Below are 20,049 nucleotides of genomic sequence, written 5' to 3' on the forward strand. Positions count from 1 at the left end.
AAATGAAAATTGCCATGGATTAATGATTTTATAATGGCTCTCTCTCGTCTGTACGAATACATTTATTTATATGACGATTCTCAAGAGAGTAGCTCTGACTTGAGAAATATTATATACGGCTAATTTGCAACGATCGAGTGCCTTGTCGTTGTTTTTTTTTTTTTATCTCGACTCGTTGAATGGCTCGTGAGTCGAAGAATTATACGATCCATCAATTTACCTTTGATGGGTGTATTTTTGTTTCTCAATAAATTGATATCGCTCGCGCGCCAAAAACTTTCGAAAATGCCATGACTCATCTTCTGCTGTCAACTTGCAATGTTTATCATACCTTGTTGCACCGTCATTATTATTAGTTATTTAATACAAAAAAAAAGAGTCTCGAAACGCGGACGATCTATCCTCCGAGTATTATCCTCGCAGTAATTACCTCCATGCAAATGAGCTTATACAGTCAAGTATGCGTTCGCGAGCTCGTTGGCTATCTTATGGTTTCGTCACTTCGATACATGGAAAAAAAATGTCAAAAGAATACGGAACCTTGAAAATGAAACAAGTATAAGTAGCGACAGCTCCGTTTACACGTTGAATTATATTAAACGCCAATACATCACTCGCACATCTAGTTAAAAAAAAAAATCAAAACGGCGTCGAGTGTGTGTTGCGCGCGATAAAACGATTTTCACAGCTGCTGCACGAGTGCAAATGAGCTATTTCGAAATTCAGCTTTACACGTGTACGTTGTATATATACGAATTATGCGCTCGCGTGCGCGGAAGCGCGACGACGACGACGACGACTGCGATGCTCTTTTCACCATTTTACCACTACTAGTGTGAACATTTTCACCTGTGCTCACTCGATTTATGGTGCACGTAAAGTGCCGCTTTAATATACGCTTTGAAAAGAAGATACGTATCGCCCTTGAAAAGAGACTCGTCCATTTTCTCGAGCTGCTCTGGCGCGCGCTTAATGCAATGAATTTCAAATGTACTTTTTGCATTTTTCTAGAATATATATTTTCAAGAGGATGATTCAGTATTGTAAAAATATATCGCGTTCCTTATTCGTTTTGAATTGTAATAAGAGTAAGAACTGAGTGCAGAAAGAGAATTTGGGATGGTTAAAATTAAAATCAACCGGTTCTTCTGAAACGGTCAGAAGATAAAGCAAGACTCATAAATTTTTTCAAGCGACAATATATGCAAACAGACAAACAGATAAATATTTTAAAGTTGTTTTACTATACATAAAAAACCATACGCATCTCGTCGCTAATTAGTACAATTATCAAAAATAACTATGAACATTCGTGACTATATTGAAACCCTCTTATGGTACTTTACATCTCTTCAAACGACCGATTGTTAAAAGTAGACTTGCTTAATATCTCGATACATAATAACGAGGCAGCATTAGACGCATTTTTATCGAGAAAAGACCGATCGGCGGCGGCACGTGTTACGTTGTCTCGAGGGCTCATCTGCTCCTCTCGTGACGTACACCACATAATATAGTAAAACTCGGCACGTAATTGTGTGTGTGTGCGCTGCTGCGAAAATCGAAACGCAATTGACATATCTATCCTCTATTATATGCACACGATGCGCTATGTTCCAACGACGTGTAATGTATACCCAACAACTGTAAGGAGACGACTTGTAACTCGTGTGTTATAAAGTATAGACTGTGTTTATACACGTATTACGTATGTGAGGAATTGCGTCCGCGTTGCGATTGGATTTTATTCTGCATCGGGATGCGAGCTGTATACTATATACGTACAACAGAACCTTGTGAAACGATCAAACAATAAGGAGACTTACAAAAGTGACTGTTGCCGTTTGTTTTTTTTTTCGTTGCTGCAGAATTTTCATATAGTTATTCCATTGATTGAGGAGGATAAAAAATTTCGGTTTTTTAAAACTATGATACAATTAATTACTAGCTAATTTCATTAGATTTGTGTTTCAATTTTTTACTTACTATGAAGGTATTAGGTTTATCAAAATTTTTACAAATGCACATTTTTACAATTATATACAGATCGTAATATTTTATTAAAATAATTTACTGTACAAAATCACATAGTGTCCAAAAATATACAATTCACTGCTCTCGCGTGTACATTTTTTACTATTAAAATATCATTTTCAAAAATCGTTAGTTAATACAGAAATATTAAGTGCATTATTAAGACCAGCTTAAATCAATAAAAATCAAAGCAACTGATTGAGTCATTTTTTTTCTAGAATGGCACACCAATTGCCCTGATCGTAATAAATTTCTTCTATGTTAGATTCTGGAACTGTTTCACAAAGTTCTCTGAGTTCTCCTTCGTGAAAAACATGATAAAATCTCAAAAACGATTCTTCTTCTTTTTTCCATGGAACTAATAAATCGCGGTGATCAAATTCTGTGCGATTTTCGTGAACTGGCAGTGTTATCGAAATTTCATTATCGCGATGCATCACTTTAGTTGGGGTTTGTTTTTCACCTGCTTTTATTCGCGTGTCTTTTTTCGTTTTACCAGATTTCAAATACTTTGAATTAACTGAACCACGCGATTGTTGCTTCGCCCAGACATAAATCAGGGCTTTGCCTCCGGGTCGCAATATTCTTATAATTTCGACGATGGCTTGGCGACGCCTTTCTTCTGTTGACAAGTGATGAATAACAGCTATACAAATTACGGCATCAAGAGAATTTTCTTTGTACGGTAAATACAAACAATCTCCGCGGGCCACTTCGAAGTTTCTTTCCCTACATATTTGCAATAGATTCATGGTACGATCAATACCAAACTGAAAAAAAAATTATTATCATTTTTTCTTTTACAAATTAAGTTTGGTAGATTAAAAACTTGTCTATAAATTCAATAATATAACTCACTTTACAGATATTGGGATTCACGTGTAGATATTTTCCATTACCACAACCTACATCCAACAACAGACTTCCAGGTTTTAAATTTTTTACAAATGTTTCAACATTGTGCCATGGTGTGTGTCTGGTTTTACTAAAATGATCTGATATGCTTTCATAGACCTGTAATGTTTTTTTATGAAAGATATTATTTATATGAGAACAACTATTAAATTGTAATAAACTAGTGAGATATTTACCTCATGTACATAAGTTTCTTCAAGTTTAGATGCAACTTTGTCTGTGATCGTTGAAACTGGATTGATCAAATTAGGCAAACTTTTTGAATCATCTTTATTATCAGATGATGAATTATCAACATTACTATCGTAACTTTTTTTAACTCTTCTGAAAGTAAATGAAACCCTAATGCCTCTTTTTCTTACATCATCACCACTGTCAGTTTCTACAACATCATTTTGTCGTTGAGCAATACCATGAGTCCATTCTCTAAATGCTTCACCACTCATGATTAAAAGAGATCTTTGTGGCAAATCAATAGATACTTTTTGTCTTTGTTCTAATGAATCACATTTGCAAAAATCCATCACATAGCTTGAATTAAGTGAAAGCGAGAGTATTGGTTCATCAAAAACTTCATTATTATCTACGTGATTTGGAATTCCTAAAAAATATTTAAAAAAAATTAATTTAAACACACTATGATTTTTAAAAATGAAAATAGCTTGAAATACCTTGTCCTGGGAGATATCTGTTAATTGTTAATTGATTATAGTCAACATTTTCAGTCATTAAATCTTCAAAAGATTTTAGCAGGAATCCATATTTTTCTGGTATTGGAGACACTGTTGCATCTTTCTTTACTGTGTTAGAATCATAACAAAATCTATAGCCAAAATGTTTAACTCGTCTATTCTTAAGAATAGATTTTTCTTCTAAAATTATGAAGTTAAATATTTTTTATTTTCAAAGATAAAACTATAAAGGTTAAATAAGTTACCATTATCATTCCAATCAAGATCATCTAGCAACAATTTTTCTTCATCCGGAGTAACAAAGTTTTTTATTAGTCTCAAACCATTTGGATAATGGGATGGTGGAGGACAATGATTCAATGTTTTATCTGCAACTATTTGATTAAATTAATTCATTGAATTTTTCTGAATTTCTCGTAAACTCCACATTTATAATAAAAACATACCTGATTTCACATAACCTAGACAGAATGGCACTTTGCGTTCATTAACAACAAATTTAAGTTTTCCATGACTTTGACTATAAAAGTCTTGAGCTTCTTTCACAGAATCAAAATCAAAGAAACAATAAGTTTCTCCTGCTGGCATGCTCAGCGTATACCTAATTTCTGGTAATGCCTGTGATACATATTGCTCGAAACATTCTTTTTCCAGCACATTGGCCAATCCAAGATTGCAAAGAATTACTTTCTGTAAAACAAAATAAATTATTATTTAAATGTTTCAAATGAGCCGCAGAATTTTTTTTTCACCTACCCTGGTTGGCTCTATTGAAAATTCAGCCAAGTGACTCATTCTTTTTCGAGCTCGGTTCAATTTTTTATCTGCTTTTGACCACAAAGACTCTTCCGAATTCATGAGGATGGACAGTGTTTACTGGTCAGTGGTGAAATTAAATGTCGTAGAGTGTGACAGTTGTTTGAAATGTTTTAAGCGTATGCACATACATTCACACGTGCTTGATGTTTACATTGCCTATGTACCTGTCAATCCTGTTGACAAAGAACAAAAAATACTTTATAGCGTGATGAAAAAATCTTGTGACTAATGATAATTTATTCTTCACTACTTTATTAGTTATTTGTACCTATTTTATGATTATATTATCAGAATTGAGGAAGTGTATACATAACAAGTTAGATTTCACGAAGTACGGAGCACATGTCATCGGGCTCGAGACATCGTCTGCTTCAACTGCGCGCGCACTCTGTTGGTAATTTCGTAAACTCGTAGTCGAAATTCAAATCACGCAACTCTCGAGTGGCTGTGCTACTCTGACACCTGACGTTTAATTTGTGAATTTTTGTTGTCTACGCTGGTAATAAGACCATGCGCTTTTTTGAATGGTCGTTTTTTATAATAATAAAAACAGAAATATAAACTTGTATCAAATGGAAATTAAATATTGAAAAAAAAAAAACATCTATGAAGTTTCTGTAATTTATGATTGATGACGATAATAGCGATACATTATTTTAATTATTTTTAATTTAAAATTTAAAAAGTAAAATGAGTTAGTTTAAAGTGTTTAGAAATTAGTGTCGAAATAATTGGATCAAGGTAAGTGTCCAAAACATTTTTTTACTGACATAACTTTAATATAAGTCCAATTGAAAACAAAAGATTCATATTCTCTGTTTAAGCTCACATTTTTCAGAAACAAATGAATAAAAGATAATCTTTGTTATCATTTGTGAATCAGATTTGATGTTATAAAATTATGATTATTTTAAAAGTATTTTTATCATATTCGAATTCTTGACTTTTCACAATATTTTATTAAAGTAATTCAAAGTACATAATCACACAATATCATAAAATATAAAATATTATTGTTCTCAACACTCATATATAATTATAAAAAAATTGTTCGATAATATATCAGCATCAGAACAGAATTTGCTGTTTATGACCAGCTTAAATGCGTTACGATCAAGATATTTGACTACATCAATCCATTTTTTCACAAACGACACAACAATTACCCTGATCTTCATAGGAACTAGTCACCGTTGTTTTTGGAACACTTAGGCACAAATTCATCAGTTCTTCTTGATTGAAAACATGATGAAATAACGGGTTTTCTTCTGACATTAATAAATCGATGTCTTTAAAGTTTATTTTCTTTTTGTAAAGTGGCATCAATAAGGACATTTCAAAATTTCGATGCAATTCTATTTGTAATTCGTCTAACCATTTGTCACTTTTTCGTTCAATTCCATTGTCTTTTGCCCACACGTAAATTAGGGCTTTGCCTCCAGGTCGTAACACTCTCATGATTTCGGCGATAGCCTGTCTGCGTCTTTTTTCCGTCGATAAATGATGCAGCACATTTATACAAATCACAGCGTCGAGAGATTTTTTTCTATAAGGTAAATATAAGCATTGTCCATGAGCAACTTGATGGTTTTGCCTGCGGCATTCTCTCACGAACTCCATGTTATGATCAAAACCGAGCTGAAAAAAATAATTTCAATGTTATTATTCATTCATATAAGTTGAGATGTGCAAAATCGAAAGGTTAATTTATTATAAGCTGAGCGTAGAGAAGCTGTGTGTCATGGCTGGTTTCCTTAATTTTCGAGTATCCCGCTGTCATACGAGAATTCGAAAGGTTTTTAATCGATCGATTTGAAACTTTTGACACTTCATATTTTTGACGTTTATGTTATTTTTGGGTAATTTGTATGTAAGTATGCCGTTACAAACATATAGTAGTGTGATTTTATGTTTCATCGATACCAATAACAATTAACTAAGCTCAGCTTTTTAAAACAAACGTTTCTGCACTCTTATAAATTTATAAACAAATAAACACTACTCACTGTGACGATATTTGGGTTTACATTCAGATAGTTTCCTTTGCCACAACCTACGTCCAGCAGTAAACTTCCAGGTTCTAAATTATTTATAAAATCTTTGACCTTTTCAAATGGTTCGTAACCGTCATCCGATGACTTTTCATAGGCCTACAACATTTTTTTTAATAAATCGATATTAATTACACGAAAAGAACCAAAAGAATGTTGAAAACTCGATCCGACTTATTCACCTCTTGTACATAAACCTCTTCGAGTTTTTCAGCCAATTCGTCCGTAATTTTTGTATACGGACAGATGTCTTTCAATTGTAATTTCGGTAATTTTTCAAATTTCAAGGATGGATCTTCAATTTTCCTCGGCGCTGGTTCCGCGATACGTCGGTTTCTTATTACTATGAAGTCGTCCACGATACTACTTATGGTTGCTGTATCATCCGCCCATAAAGCATCGATTAGGTGATTATGTTGAGAACTGAAATAATCATCCGGATCTCCTAGAAATCTATCTTGCCTATGTCTCCAGTTATCTAATGCATATTTTTTCCAGCCTTCGAAATCATCTGCAAACCTAGGAACAGGTTCGGCTTCCGCGTAAGGATGCGTGTCGTTGCCAATATTCGATTCTAAGCCTGGTACATCTGGATCCTCCCTCGTAGCGCGACGTGACTTTTTCTTAAAAGTCGGACACCAATCAAAGTTTATGTTACCATGAAAGTGTTGCCACAGAGACATGTTGGAGTCCGCACAAAAGTTCGCCTGTCAACTGTAATAATGTCACGCACTATCTGTCGTATACACGTGTCACGAATTAACCGTTGAAATTCGTTCAATTCACAAAACGTAGCTGCATCGCACGCAAAAATTTGGCAGCTACAACTTCCAGCTCGTTATTTTATCATACAAAAACACTGACTGACGCAACTCCATCGGACTCGCCGGAATCGAACTGTTTTGGTCCGAATGTGGGGGGAACGAATAACGATCGATCTATTCTAAGCCTCGATGACTTGTTGTGTATTACGCCGCAGAAATTTTGGGAAAAGTATGAAGAGAGATAAATTAACGCTGCGCGCGACAGCTGTCAGCCGATTGCTACATTGGCTGTTTTTTTTTACACGTGTTGGTAATTGTTATTTCGGCGATCCACTCTATTCTGGCCCGACATCTTGCGTTCGAATTCGTAAACTGAAATTTTGGAATCGTACCTTCGTTATCTGCATCGGTAACTATTAATTTTTTTTTCGAGCGTTCGTCGAATATATATATAATCAAAATAACGCGCCCCAGATTTTCGAAATCGAGGTCATATTTGTGTTAACGGATACCAACGCGTGTGGGCTGTTTGATTCGAAAAATCGATTGGTTTCCCTTCGACTAGGTACGATTTCAGGATATTTCTTGCAGAATTAAACAATTCAGCAGCGAATTTGTTTCGGAAACGAACAATTTTTTTACGGCCTGAAATTATTTTTTTTATCTGCTTTTCGCGCACATACTCTTTATCGGGTAGCAAACTATTTAACATATTTGTAAAACGTGTACACTCGAGTTACATAAATACAATATCTGGTACGCATTAAACGAGCAGCTTTAAATCATTAACCGTAAAGATAAGTAATCGCGAACGAGCATCTTTATTTAATCACGGAGAAAAGTATACGAGGCACTCGGTAAAGGTCGAGTTTTCTTGGCATTAAAATAATTCGAATGCCAAGAGAGGAGAGCTCGCGAGTTCCGAAAAAGTACACATCGCTACGCTACGTGATGAAAATGGTAATGTATTCGAGCTTTTTTTTCAGTTCTAGACTCGTTCTCCCGCAGAGTCTAGTCCAGTTTCGTAAAAATAGCACAGGGCAGCTCGCGTATACGGGCAATCGCATGAATAAAACAATTTCGGACAAAAATGTTCGCGAAACAATTTTCAATATTTCATTTATATCGATACGATCGAGGTATAACGAAGGTTAATGTTTTTGTCTTATCCCAGCCCGTTCAATACGTATTCATATCTCGATTGAGAAAACAACTGATAATACACATCCACACGAGCGAAGAGACGCGGCGAATCTCGATCTATCCCCGAAACTCGATGTTGGCTTATCGAAATTTTCAATATTTTTACAGAGCAGCAGCATATCACACACATACACATTTCGATTCTCCGACATTTTTTTTCTCGCAAAACGATACATATGTGTTTCGCGGCAATCATATATACACATCCACGCGAAATAATTCATATAATAATAATACGTAACGCTGATCGAACAGCGATATATAGGCGTGTACCAATCATGGATAAGGAATCGATATACGAAAGCTCGAGCTCGAGCTTTTCTCTCCCTTTTTTTTCCGATCGCATCTATATTCGAAAGCCTAGTGCAAAATTGATGCAGTGGCAGTGGCAGCGGCTCTCTTGGATAGAGAATTCGAGGTCGAGCCTGCAGGTGATGACATAACTTTTATCGCGTCTATATAGCACAGTTTTGGCCCGCAGCAGCAGCAGCAGTAGAGGCATATCAAGGCGCGCGTATATATCGTCGCAGGAGATGCAGTTTAGAGCCCGACGAACTCGCTTCTTTGCATCCTGATACGATGTGTATCGACGAGCGAGCTTAGAGATATATATATCGCGCTTATAAGAGATCGCTATGATATACTTAATCTTCTTATTGCAATCAAGCCCGCGGCAAGGCGTATACATAGCTTTCGTCTCTTTGGCGCGCGCCGGAGCTTCGGAGCTTTGCACCCCGCTCGCAAGCGCAGCCAGAGCAGTTAATCGACTTCTCGAGCCCCTGCTAGAGGCGGCAACCGCAAGCTCATAAGTCGCGTTGCGATATATATAGGAGGCACTTTAACGCTTTAGCCCTAAGCCGTCGTCGTCGTCGTCAGCCGTGACAATCTATAATATTTTATTATATCCTACCTAGGTACGTGTGTATACGACGTTACGAAAAATGCACGACTCGCGCGTAAATTATGCACACGAAGTTTTCTCACCTTTTTACGAGAAAACCGCCCCCGTTCGTTACACTTTTTCCAACTCGAGCCGCGTGTGTGTAAAAATCATGGAGGTCATCGATAAGCTTTCGTGTGTCTGGCCTGTGTAGTGTTGTATCAAGTTTCGATTTTACTTTTTTTTTTATCGCTCGTCATTTTTTTTTTTTCGCTAAGCCGCTCGCTTCGTTATATAGTACACATATTGCGCGCCTCGCGCAGAAAACCAAAACGTCATTCAAAATATATAGAGGCGTTTAGTAATGTATCTAGAGCTGACATGACTCTTACGCTCTATTATTACTGCTCATCTATAGAACGCGTTTACCGTTTTTTTTTTCTTCTTCTTCTTCTCTTTCTCTCTCTGTGTTTTTTAATTGTCCGATGACGATTGTCACACCATCGAGTCCGACGCGAGAGCAGTATAATAATGCGACGACGATGATGATGAAAGAAAAGAATAAAGTCACGCGCCAACAATAACAGTTATGATTCAAACCGAGTGAACTACTTCAATATATATAATGCATAAAAACTTCGTCCTCCCCCCGCTCGCGTGCACATTGTGTGCGGACGGACACGTGCAACTCGCTGCTGCTGCTGCGAAAGCGTAAATAGGCTTTCTCTCTCTCTTTCCACTCGTAATAAAGGCGAAAAGTTGTTGTTACGAAAATAAATAAAAAAAAGAAAGAATAAAAACAGAGACGAGGAAAAGAAAGACAAGGACGCGCGATGCTCCGATATTATATAGTAGTAGTAGTTAGCAGCGCGACACGATGTTGCACGCGCCGTATATTTGGGTGTATATATTATATATAAAGAGTCAGGAGTGGCGCGTATCAGCTCGCAGCATTGAGAAAGTCTGCCTGTGTGTGTGTTTGTGTAGTTATATGGATTACTGCAGGCGCGCACATTTGGGTGGGTGGGTGCATATCTACACGAGGGGTAGCAAAAAAGCAGGTATATACCAGTGGCATAATTAAAGGTACAACAACACCAAATAGCGCAAGTCTCTCGTGTCCCTCGGCCGCGCGGTGTGCTGCTCGCCCATCGATCGCTCGTGTGTCCGAACTCGCGGAATTTTAAATGCCTAATCCAGGCACAGCAGGTTTTATAACGATAAAATTACACGTATCGAACGAAGAAAAAAAAAAAAAGATTAAGAAGCGTAATTTGCCGAAAAACGAAATCTGTTTACTTTTCACGCGACCGTGAATAATTTGCAATCGATGTATATGTAGGTCACCAGATGATCCGCGAGCTACTAGATCATCGGTACACACAGACCCACAAAATATCGCTCGTTTCGATAATTCCCAATTAACGGCGTTAACGTGACTCCGTAACAATAATAACAACAACGCGAAAACGACGGAAAGCTAGATAATACAATATGTGGGTAATTGCAAATTCGGAGCGCGTCGTCGTCGCGCGAATTTGTGCAGTTTGTACGGTATACGCATATATGTAGGCGAGACCGCAGCCGAGCGCCACGTTGCCGCCTATCATTCGTAAACACGTATACGCAATGTAATATATAGTCGCGACCGAATAAGGTGCCTGCTCGCTCGTCATCGTGGCGATAGCGCGAAAATTGCGCGTTTATTTACGCACACACGTACACGTGTACAAAAGAAAAGGCGCGCATTATATTTGCAGCTGCTTCTACATGTAGGCCGTAGTGTCGAGTAAAAGCTCCGAAAATTCAAGCTCGCGCACGGGGGCATTGGCAATAGAAGTGTATATGGGCGAGGGCGGCTGCGAAGCACAAGGGCTTGGCGCTGTATGCACGTAGTAGAATATAAGAATGTAAATGCAGTCGCGCGAGAATCTTATAATGCAGGCAATTCGCGCGCGCGCGTACATGTGCTCGAAACGGGTCGAACGAAGACGGAAGATATTGTGCACGCCTGCGATATATTGGCCATGCGGATTGCGGAGAATCGTCGGCCCGTCGTCGTTGCCGCGCGCGCAGAGGCCACACGTCCAGCCGCGTCGTCGCTGCCTCTATACCTACCTACCTACTACTACCTATGTACTTGTGCATATTATATATGCGCGCACACACGAGCAAACTGCATATACGGAGTCCCTCCGTGAGCGATATCTATATATCGCGGCTACGAAAGTTACAAAGCTCCGTCAGTAGCAGCGCAGAGTCCTGCACCGAGCGGTGGTGGTATTAAAGTAGAAGAAGAAGCGGAGCGCGCGCGTGTCTCGAGCCTCGACAAAACGCGACGAGCAGAAAATTCCTGCGATTTTGATTTTCGGCTCGCGGTGTGTGTGTGCGTGTGTACAAGTGCTGCTCCGAATTGGCAGGTTCAGTGATGTGTGCATGAAGCAGCACACAACTACTACTACTCTCTGCACAACACAGCAGTCGCTCTAGTCGCGCGGCCGCCCCCGCAGTTTCGCGCACACTTGATACGCGCGTGTGAGCGTGAAGCGTTATATACCTACTTCTCCATATAAACGCGCGCGCGTGCATTATTATCATTATTATTTATACGTCGTCGTCGTCGTCGTACGAGCGAAGCAGTATACGATTTTGTACTACCACACAACACGCCACGAGCAACCAACCAACGGACACAAAACACACACACACACACACACTAGCATATATAGACACACGCAGCAGCACACGCAGTGCGCGACGAGCCGAGAGCAGCAGCAGCAGCGAGCGCAATTGTAATATTTGTGCGCTAGGCGAAATAGTATAGTATATAGCTTCTCCCGAGGAGCAGCAGGCAGCGATCGCAAGCGAGCGAACGAGCGACTCGAGCGAGTCGTCGTGTGTCCGTCTGTCTCCGTGTGTGCTCGTCGTCTCTCGATCGAGTTTTATATTATATTATATATATAAACGAGCTGTCGTTGTGGTGTACAAAGCAGTCGAGGTCCGGGCCGCCGCATGTACAGCAGCAGAAGCATCAGAGAGCCAGCACTCTGAGATTTAACCCAACAAGATGCTCATCAAGGAATAGTGAGTACTCGTCTATTTTTGCTCTTTTCTCTCTCTCTATTACTAGAACGAAAACAACACACACAACGGATGATCAAGTCATCGTGATGTAAAACGTTTGACGTTTTCGATCTCTCCTTCTCTCTCACTCTTACTCTCCTTCTATCACTCTCTCTCGCCTCGAGCCAGTGTTATATGTGTGTCGTATGGTCTGATTTTCAAAACCCTTACACACCGAACGCGATAAGAGAGAGCGAGAGAGAAGCACGAGCTGTCTCGTGTTCGGTCACGAAATGCTTATCGCCGCCGCGACTACATTAAAACCACTTGTTTTTCAATGAAACTACGATATAGGCTTTTCCTCGTCTCTCGAGTCTCTCGAGTACAGTCAATTTTTGACTCTTCTTCGCACACACGCATTTTATAACCTATCTTCTCTCGTCTTCGTTCGCGGACACACGTCTCTATATACATGTATATATATTCGCACACAGCAGCAGCAGCTCGAGGCAGTGAGCAATCAATCGGGCATGCACGCGAGCGCGGAGCCTTTTACATATGCACAACGGCACATATATTCGTATATCGTATGTATTTGCCACACACAAGCTCGACGCCTATGTATACATACACGTATCGATGCACGTATATATACAAATATTATGCGCCGAGAGGCATGTGCATCATCGTCTATCTCTATATACACCTATGCAACATCGCCCCGAGATAAGAGGACGAAACGTCCCGTCGTCCTTCTCCTCATCCTCGAGAGGATATTATAGCTCGACGCGGACCAAGTTAATGACGTCACACCCAAGGGAGAGAAATCCTACCCCTACAGGCGCGCGCGACCTCCTGCAATTAACGTCTCGCTTTTCCTGTAACGATAGCTGGCACGCTTCGTTTTTCGAACGCGTGGAAATTTTGACGACGATGATGATAGCGATGCCAAAAAAACGGAGCAGCAGCCCCCGCGAACGCGCGCGAGCTGCAGCACATCGCATCGCGGGCAAGACAGCAGCAGCGACGACGACGACCAAGGAACACCGCGTGCATGTGCAGAGAGAGATCGATAATTTCGTTTCGCAGTCAGCAGGGCCTTGAAGTGAAATGCACAGCACATTAACACACATTTATACACAAACATAGAAACACACGGCTGCTCCCGTCGCGGATCATCGAAAGCAATGATTATACTTTTGAATTCGCAACGGTGAATGAAAGAAAAAAAACAGAAAAAAGGAGAAAGAAAAACAAGAAAAGAAACTATCTTTTTTCTCTTTCAAGGTCAACGCACGAAGTAGCGCGACGAACGCGCGAATTTCTTTCTACGTTGTCTTCCTCTGCCTTTCTATTTATCCTTTTTTTATCTTTATTTTTACTTTTGCACAATTTCCATTATTCTGATTATGCGTTTTTTTTTTCTCTGTTACAGCCGTGTTACCCTGCCCCTCACTGTTGAAGAGGTATGTATACATGTCGGCCTAAGTGTTCAAGGTCTAGGTCTAGCTGTCAATAGTATGTTTGGTTCCAATGAGATTGCACTTATTGCATTGCAATTCATCTAACAACCATTTATTGCCTCGGTATAATTAACACTGTTAAATCTAACTTGTGAGTCATTAGAAGCCTCCCACTTAGTGTTACATGTTCAAAAAATCTTAGAAAATAGCAGATGTAAGAATACTTGGATTTAAATTTTGTTTGTGGCTAAATTCTCATTTAGAGCAGTAGAAACTTATGTTGGTTCATGGTTTCAATCATATGCACAAATCTTTGAAAAATGACTGATGAGTCACTGCCCAATTTTATCTTAATGGAACAAAACATTGATAATATCCATTTGGAAAAATTTCTAAATGATGATTCTACTAAACTGGTTAATGTATTTACTTTTTTTTATTGATTCACAGTACCAAGTAGCTCAATTGTACTCTGTAGCAGAGGCAAGTAAAAACAATACAGGAGGAGGTGAGGGAATAGAAGTTTTGAAAAATGAACCCTTCACAGACTATCCTTTACTTGGAGGAAGATATTCCACCGGCCAATATACATATAAAATTTACCACTTAGCGAGCAAAGTGCCTGCTTTCATTCGTATGCTTTTACCTAAAACTTCTTTAGAAGTTCATGAAGAAGCATGGAATGCATACCCTTATTGTAAAACTGTTATTACTGTAAGTATAAATCTAAAAGAATACATAACATATTTTAAAAATTGTTATGAACTGGATGTTTGAAAATTTTCAGAATCCTGGTTATATGAAAGAAAACTTCATGATTGTAATAGAATCTTATCATATTGGAGATGTTGGTGATCAAGATAATGTAAGTTATAATTATAATATAATTCAAGTCAAATTATCTGTTATTTACATTATTTTTATTTTTATTTCAGGTTCATGAACTCCCTGCAGATAAGCTTAGAATTAGAGAGGTTGTACACATAGATATTTCCAATGATTATGTAGCTAGTGCAGATTATAAAGAAGATGAAGACCCTAGCAAGTTTAAATCTGAAAAAACTGGTCGAGGACCGCTGGTCGGCAAAGACTGGAAGCATTCTGTCAATCCTGTAATGACTTGCTATAAACTTGTTACCTGTGAGTTCAAATGGTTTGGTTTACAAACTCGTGTTGAAAGTTTTATTCAAAAATCTGAAAGGCGTCTTTTCACCAATTTCCACCGGCAAGTATTCTGCTGGATGGATCGTTGGCATGGACTCACTATGGAAGATATTCGTGCACTTGAAGATGCTACTAGGGAAGAATTGGATAGGGTATGTAATTTACTTATATTTGTATTCCATTATCAATTCAGTACATTGAATTAAAGGCATTTTTTTTTAATTAGCACATAATTTTTTGTTCTAATTCTTAAAAACTGTATTTTTTATTTGCAGCAAAGACACAAAGGTGAAGTACGAGGAATGCAAGCTGAAGTTTAAAGATCATACTAAAACAAGTTAATGATATTACTGAATTAAATTTCAAAATATTGCAAATGTCAAACTTATCCACCTAAAGAATTGTATAATTACACCTAAAGCCATAAGTGGTCCTGCCGGATCGGGGCAGTTTCCAGAGTTTTTCTCATCTAAATTCAGTGTCTACTTGCAACGTTACTTTTAATTGGTTTTAAAAAATTTTTAGATGAAATTATTGTCAGGAAATCTTATTGTATTGATAAGCCAGAGTGAGCGCGAGGCGCACTCCTCAATGATAATTAAAAGTAAAAATTTGAAGATACTGACAAAGACTTGAGGCAGTTATATGTTTTTAAAAGACTAAGTAAAGCATAAAGAGACGTTTAATAGAAATTCGAGTGGCGAGGGCTAAGTGAAAATGCATTCTAGATTATCTAAATGACTTAATCATTAAATAATCATTTGAAAAAAAAAAGTAGTCAATGACATTAGCTATTAATGGTTGTTAACAAGCAAAGAACACTTGCTTGCCGCAAACGCATAAGTGATAATTAATGAATGGTTACACTGAAAGCCCAAATTGTGGTCTAACATTGAATGTAATGAAACTATGTGTATTTTGAAAGTGCTAGTGTGTGATATGCAACAAAGTTACAAACTAAAAGTAATATGGTATAAAAGAAAACAAACAACATAAAATAATAATAATTATAATAATAATAATAATAATAAAAGCACTTAATTTCCTAAAATTTTGCGCCATGTCCTTAGAAAATTGCTCGTCATTTTTTTAAATATAAACCTTTTGTGTACTTTATGAACCGAGGCAATTCTAACGATGTTTTGCTCAGAATCTCGGATATAACCCGAATAATAAGTACACCTAAGTTATTCACTTGCATTAAGCATCTTTTATTGATCATTTGATCATAATATGGATAATGGCTTGTGCATAGAATAATTTTTTTTATTAAGCGTCGATTTTGTTAGAATATGAAAATTTCGAGTCTCAGTATTCGAGTATAAAACTAGACTACTGTTTCTAATGAAACAACAGTCATCATTGCTCAATGTAATAAACTAAATAACATATAGATGATATGTTTTAGACCTACATGTAGAAAGAAACTTAGACTCTGGATACCAGCGAAGTTTGGGCATTTAATTTTAGGATGTGTTGACTGTAAATAAATGATGCATACAATGAAATTCTATTACAACTTGAATGATTTCACATTAATATATGATTTCAATTATTTGAATAAATTTTTTTCTACTTACTTTGTACATTATTTTATGAAAATACAGTTTTGTTTATTCAAGTGAAAAGTTAAATTGTAGAAAGTGTACATAAATTTAAATGCGCCTAATTCGAAATCTCGGCTTTTTAAAGTCAGTTGCATTAGATATTTTAGATGCTTCACAATTAAATTTGCAAAGATGTTGATCATTTTAATTTTAATTGTATTATGACAAACTAATTCAATTACTCTTTTGATTTTGTTATCAATTGTCTTTTGCACAAATAAATCTGCAGAAATATAGATGCTAATGAAAAACGTTTAATAGATACTTTTGAATCAATAATACTTCTATATGTTACTAAGTGTCAAGGTTATAAAAGTGTTTTATCTAAAGTAACAATGGTTCTCAATACTTACGCGACACATGTTATCTTATTGAATTTCATTGTATGTGTATTCTAAAAAAACAACTATCTTACATGCTAATGGAGACTACTTGATCTAGTTATAAAAGTTAGTTGTTCCTTGTATTACACAGGGTTGAAATCCCTGTAGCGCTGCCAAAGGGCTCTGATCTAATATACAGACAAAATCTCAACATGTGGATGAATATTCTTAAGTTCATTCAATTTTGAATAAAAATGTGTACGTATATTCAAAGGGAACTTATGTTAATGTATATATGAGGAAATTTAGTATACATACTGTCAGTCATACAGTTGAATAAAACCACCAGATAATAATATATAAAATTTATTCATTTTTAGATTAGAAAAAATATATTAAAAACATCTTTTTTGTATAGAACATAAAAATATGTTGAACATATATTTACATTTAAAAACTAGGTCTGTATAAATATACCACTGCACAAGTCAAGTGCAATTTACATGATTTTACTTGTTAAAAGGTAATCAATCAACGATTTCAGAATTTTCATTATTAAAGATTACTTGTGGATATTAAAAATTCTATAAATTATATTCTTTAATTAGATTTCCTGCAATCACTAGTCTTTGAATCTCTGAGGTACCTTCATAAATTTCTGTTATGCGAGCATCTCTGTAATGACGTTCAGCTGGCATATCTGTCACATAGCCCATTCCTCCCAAAATTTGTATGCATTGATGAGAGCAGAATGTTGCAGCCTCTGAGGCAGATAACTTTGCCATAGCAGCTTCCTAACAGGGTCAAAATTGTTAATAACTCTATTTTAGAATGTATATAGAATTAAAATGATTGAAACTAACTTTGGTGTAAGGCTTTTTTTGATCTTTCAAATAAGCTGCTTTCCATGTCAAGAGTCGAGAACTCTCAATTTTCATTGCCATATCTGCTAATTTAACTTGGATAGCTTGCAATTTTAAAATCGAATTGCCAAACGCTGTTCTTTTGTGGGCATATTCTACAGCACAATCTAAAGAGGCTTGAGCAATTCCCAAGGCTTGTGAAGCTATTCCAATCCTTCCAGCATCTGTTGCATTAAATTTTATTATAAAGAAGTGATAATTTAGTATTTGTAAAACTATAGACTATAAATACATACCTAATGTCATCATTGCAATTTTGAAACCTAAACCAGGTTCTCCTAAGATATTTTCTGTTGGTACATTACAATCTTCAAATATAAGAGAACAAGTGCTGCTTCCTCTAATTCCCAGTTTATCTTCTTTTTTGCCAAGTGAAAATCCATCCGATGGCTTATCAACTATGAATGCACTTATTCCCTTGTGCTTTTTGGACTTGTCCGTTGTAGCAAAGACTATAGCTGCTTTAGCTTCAAAAGCATTAGTGATCCAAGATTTTGTGCCATTGAGGACAAATTTATCACCATTAGTTTTAGCAGTAGTCGATGCAGCACCAGCATCCGAGCCATTGCCAGGCTCGCTGAGGGCAAAACAACCAACTTGATCACCACTTGTAAATGGAGTGATGTACTTTTCTTTCTGTTTGTCATTGGCAAACTGTTGTAAAGGTCCCAGGTATAAAGAATTATTCACACTCATTATCACTCCGGTACTTGCACATCCTCGGGAAATTTCTTCCATTGCAATAGCATAAGCCAAATAATCAAGGCCAGTTCCCCCTAAGGATTCAGGAACAGCCATGGCCATCAACCCAAGTTCACCCATTTTTTTTATTTGTTCTGCTGGATAAAGATGTTCTCTGTCCACTTTGGCTGCAATTGGCTTCAATTCTCCTTCTGCAAAGTCTCTAAGAAAATATATCGGAGTGAATATAATTTTTTTTCAATGCTTATTCTCATAAATTTCATTTATTAATATCGATAATTTGAAAGAAATTTGTTAAAAAATCGAAAAATACCTGCATGTTTTGTAGAGCATCTGATGAGTTTCCGACAGGGCCGAAAGAGAAGCTATATGTCGACGCCCGCATACTTTGGCCACTGCTCTTTGAAATCCTGTCAAAATTATATAATTTAAAAAAAAGTTCAATTAAACAAGCAATATTTTACACATTCCAAGACCAATCTAAAATTCTAAAAAGCTCGAAAAGCACTTGAATCGTCAGAAATATTTGTTATCTCATCGAGTATAATTTTGTTGATCACAAACAGATTGACCGTGACCAAGCGTTTTTTTGCGCCTCGATTTCTGTGAAATTATAATTGTTGCCTTCCTCTTACCCAACATTATGAGTAGTCCTCGGTTTTCTCAAAAAAATGAAAAAAAATAAAATAAAATCACTGCACACCGAATCGATTGTATACTGCACGGGGACCGGTACACTACGCTACAATATGCAGCGATATGTCACTACTACTGGCTCGAGTTCCAGGGAGCGACTCGACGGCATCCCCCGATTATTAAAAGCCGAGATCAGCTACGGCGGCTACGGCGGCGTCGGCTGTGTTTTTTATTATTATTTGCGCAAGTTACGGAGTTGAAAACACGCACGACGACGACGCCGCAGCAGATCGCATCTCATGTGTATTTCGTAATTCGCAGAGATCGCGAATATTTGCGTGACAGTAGCGAATTAATGAAAGTTTCCAATGTTCGCACAAAGATGGCATTGGCGCACCGGGAATTTCGTATTTTTGATTTGGAAATTACAAAGACGAGGCGAAATTTTAATGGCGAGAATTTAGATTTTGAATTTCATTGTGCTGATTATTTGTTTCATCCATGATGGTCCCGTGATAAAAAAAACTTATTTTTTTTCACAAGATTTCCGCTGGATGAAGAAAAGTTTACTGGTATTATTTTATTTATTGTTAATATAAAATTTGAAGTATGAAACATCTGAAAATAAAAGCCACAAACGGTCAAGCTCCTGAATCATATGGACACATTATCATTTACGCTGTAAAATTTATACAGCGAGCTTGCAGTACAGCTACAGGACAACATAGAGTGCACAGCGCGCGCGGCGAAAAATCAATAGAGAAGCAGCAGCAACTCGGGCCACAGAGAAAGAGGCAGCAGCAGCAGCAG

General features: G+C 37.3%; 4 protein-coding genes across 5 annotated transcripts; 1 reads left to right on the forward strand and 3 right to left on the reverse strand.

Moving 5' to 3' along the window:
• Window positions 1-2,059: 2,059 nt before the first annotated feature.
• On the reverse strand, window positions 2,060-4,810 carry LOC106654162 (alkylated DNA repair protein alkB homolog 8-like). 2 transcript variants are annotated; one of them, XM_023458820.1, is made up of 8 exons: window positions 4,729-4,810; window positions 4,398-4,633; window positions 4,088-4,331; window positions 3,887-4,015; window positions 3,621-3,749; window positions 3,126-3,550; window positions 2,893-3,048; window positions 2,060-2,804 (listed from the first exon to the last, which is right to left on the reverse strand). In XM_023458820.1, exons 2-8 carry the CDS (start codon window positions 4,497-4,499, stop codon window positions 2,238-2,240), a joined length of 1,752 nt encoding a protein of 583 aa, XP_023314588.1. In that variant the 5' UTR covers window positions 4,500-4,633; window positions 4,729-4,810; the 3' UTR covers window positions 2,060-2,237. The 2 variants fall into 2 exon arrangements, with proteins under 2 accessions (XP_023314588.1, XP_014229374.1); XM_014373888.2 differs by having other exon boundaries at window positions 3,621-3,821.
• Window positions 4,811-5,402: 592 nt separating this feature from the next.
• On the reverse strand, window positions 5,403-7,555 carry LOC106654164 (alkylated DNA repair protein alkB homolog 8-like). The gene is made up of 3 exons (XM_014373890.2): window positions 6,694-7,555; window positions 6,467-6,610; window positions 5,403-6,098 (listed from the first exon to the last, which is right to left on the reverse strand). The coding sequence occupies exons 1-3, from the start codon at window positions 7,192-7,194 to the stop codon at window positions 5,592-5,594; spliced, it is 1,152 nt and encodes a 383-aa protein (XP_014229376.1). The 5' UTR covers window positions 7,195-7,555; the 3' UTR covers window positions 5,403-5,591.
• Window positions 7,556-11,617: 4,062 nt separating this feature from the next.
• On the forward strand, window positions 11,618-15,416 carry LOC106654166 (phosphatidylinositol transfer protein alpha isoform). Its single transcript, XM_014373892.2, has 6 exons — window positions 11,618-12,442; window positions 13,857-13,887; window positions 14,335-14,598; window positions 14,672-14,749; window positions 14,820-15,200; window positions 15,324-15,416. Exons 1-6 carry the CDS (start codon window positions 12,426-12,428, stop codon window positions 15,366-15,368), a joined length of 816 nt encoding a protein of 271 aa, XP_014229378.1. The 5' UTR covers window positions 11,618-12,425; the 3' UTR covers window positions 15,369-15,416.
• An 825-nt stretch (window positions 15,417-16,241) lies between these two features.
• Window positions 16,242-20,012, reverse strand: LOC106654163 (short-chain specific acyl-CoA dehydrogenase, mitochondrial). Its single transcript, XM_014373889.2, has 5 exons — window positions 19,239-20,012; window positions 18,917-19,013; window positions 18,138-18,805; window positions 17,842-18,065; window positions 16,242-17,772 (listed from the first exon to the last, which is right to left on the reverse strand). Exons 1-5 carry the CDS (start codon window positions 19,243-19,245, stop codon window positions 17,563-17,565), a joined length of 1,206 nt encoding a protein of 401 aa, XP_014229375.1. The 5' UTR covers window positions 19,246-20,012; the 3' UTR covers window positions 16,242-17,562.
• Between the last annotated feature and the right edge of the window lie 37 nt (window positions 20,013-20,049).

Source organism: Trichogramma pretiosum, unplaced genomic scaffold (genome assembly GCF_000599845.2).
Source record: "Trichogramma pretiosum strain Unisexual culture from Peru unplaced genomic scaffold, Tpre_2.0 scaffold25, whole genome shotgun sequence".
Taxonomy (NCBI): Eukaryota; Metazoa; Arthropoda; class Insecta; order Hymenoptera; family Trichogrammatidae; genus Trichogramma; species Trichogramma pretiosum.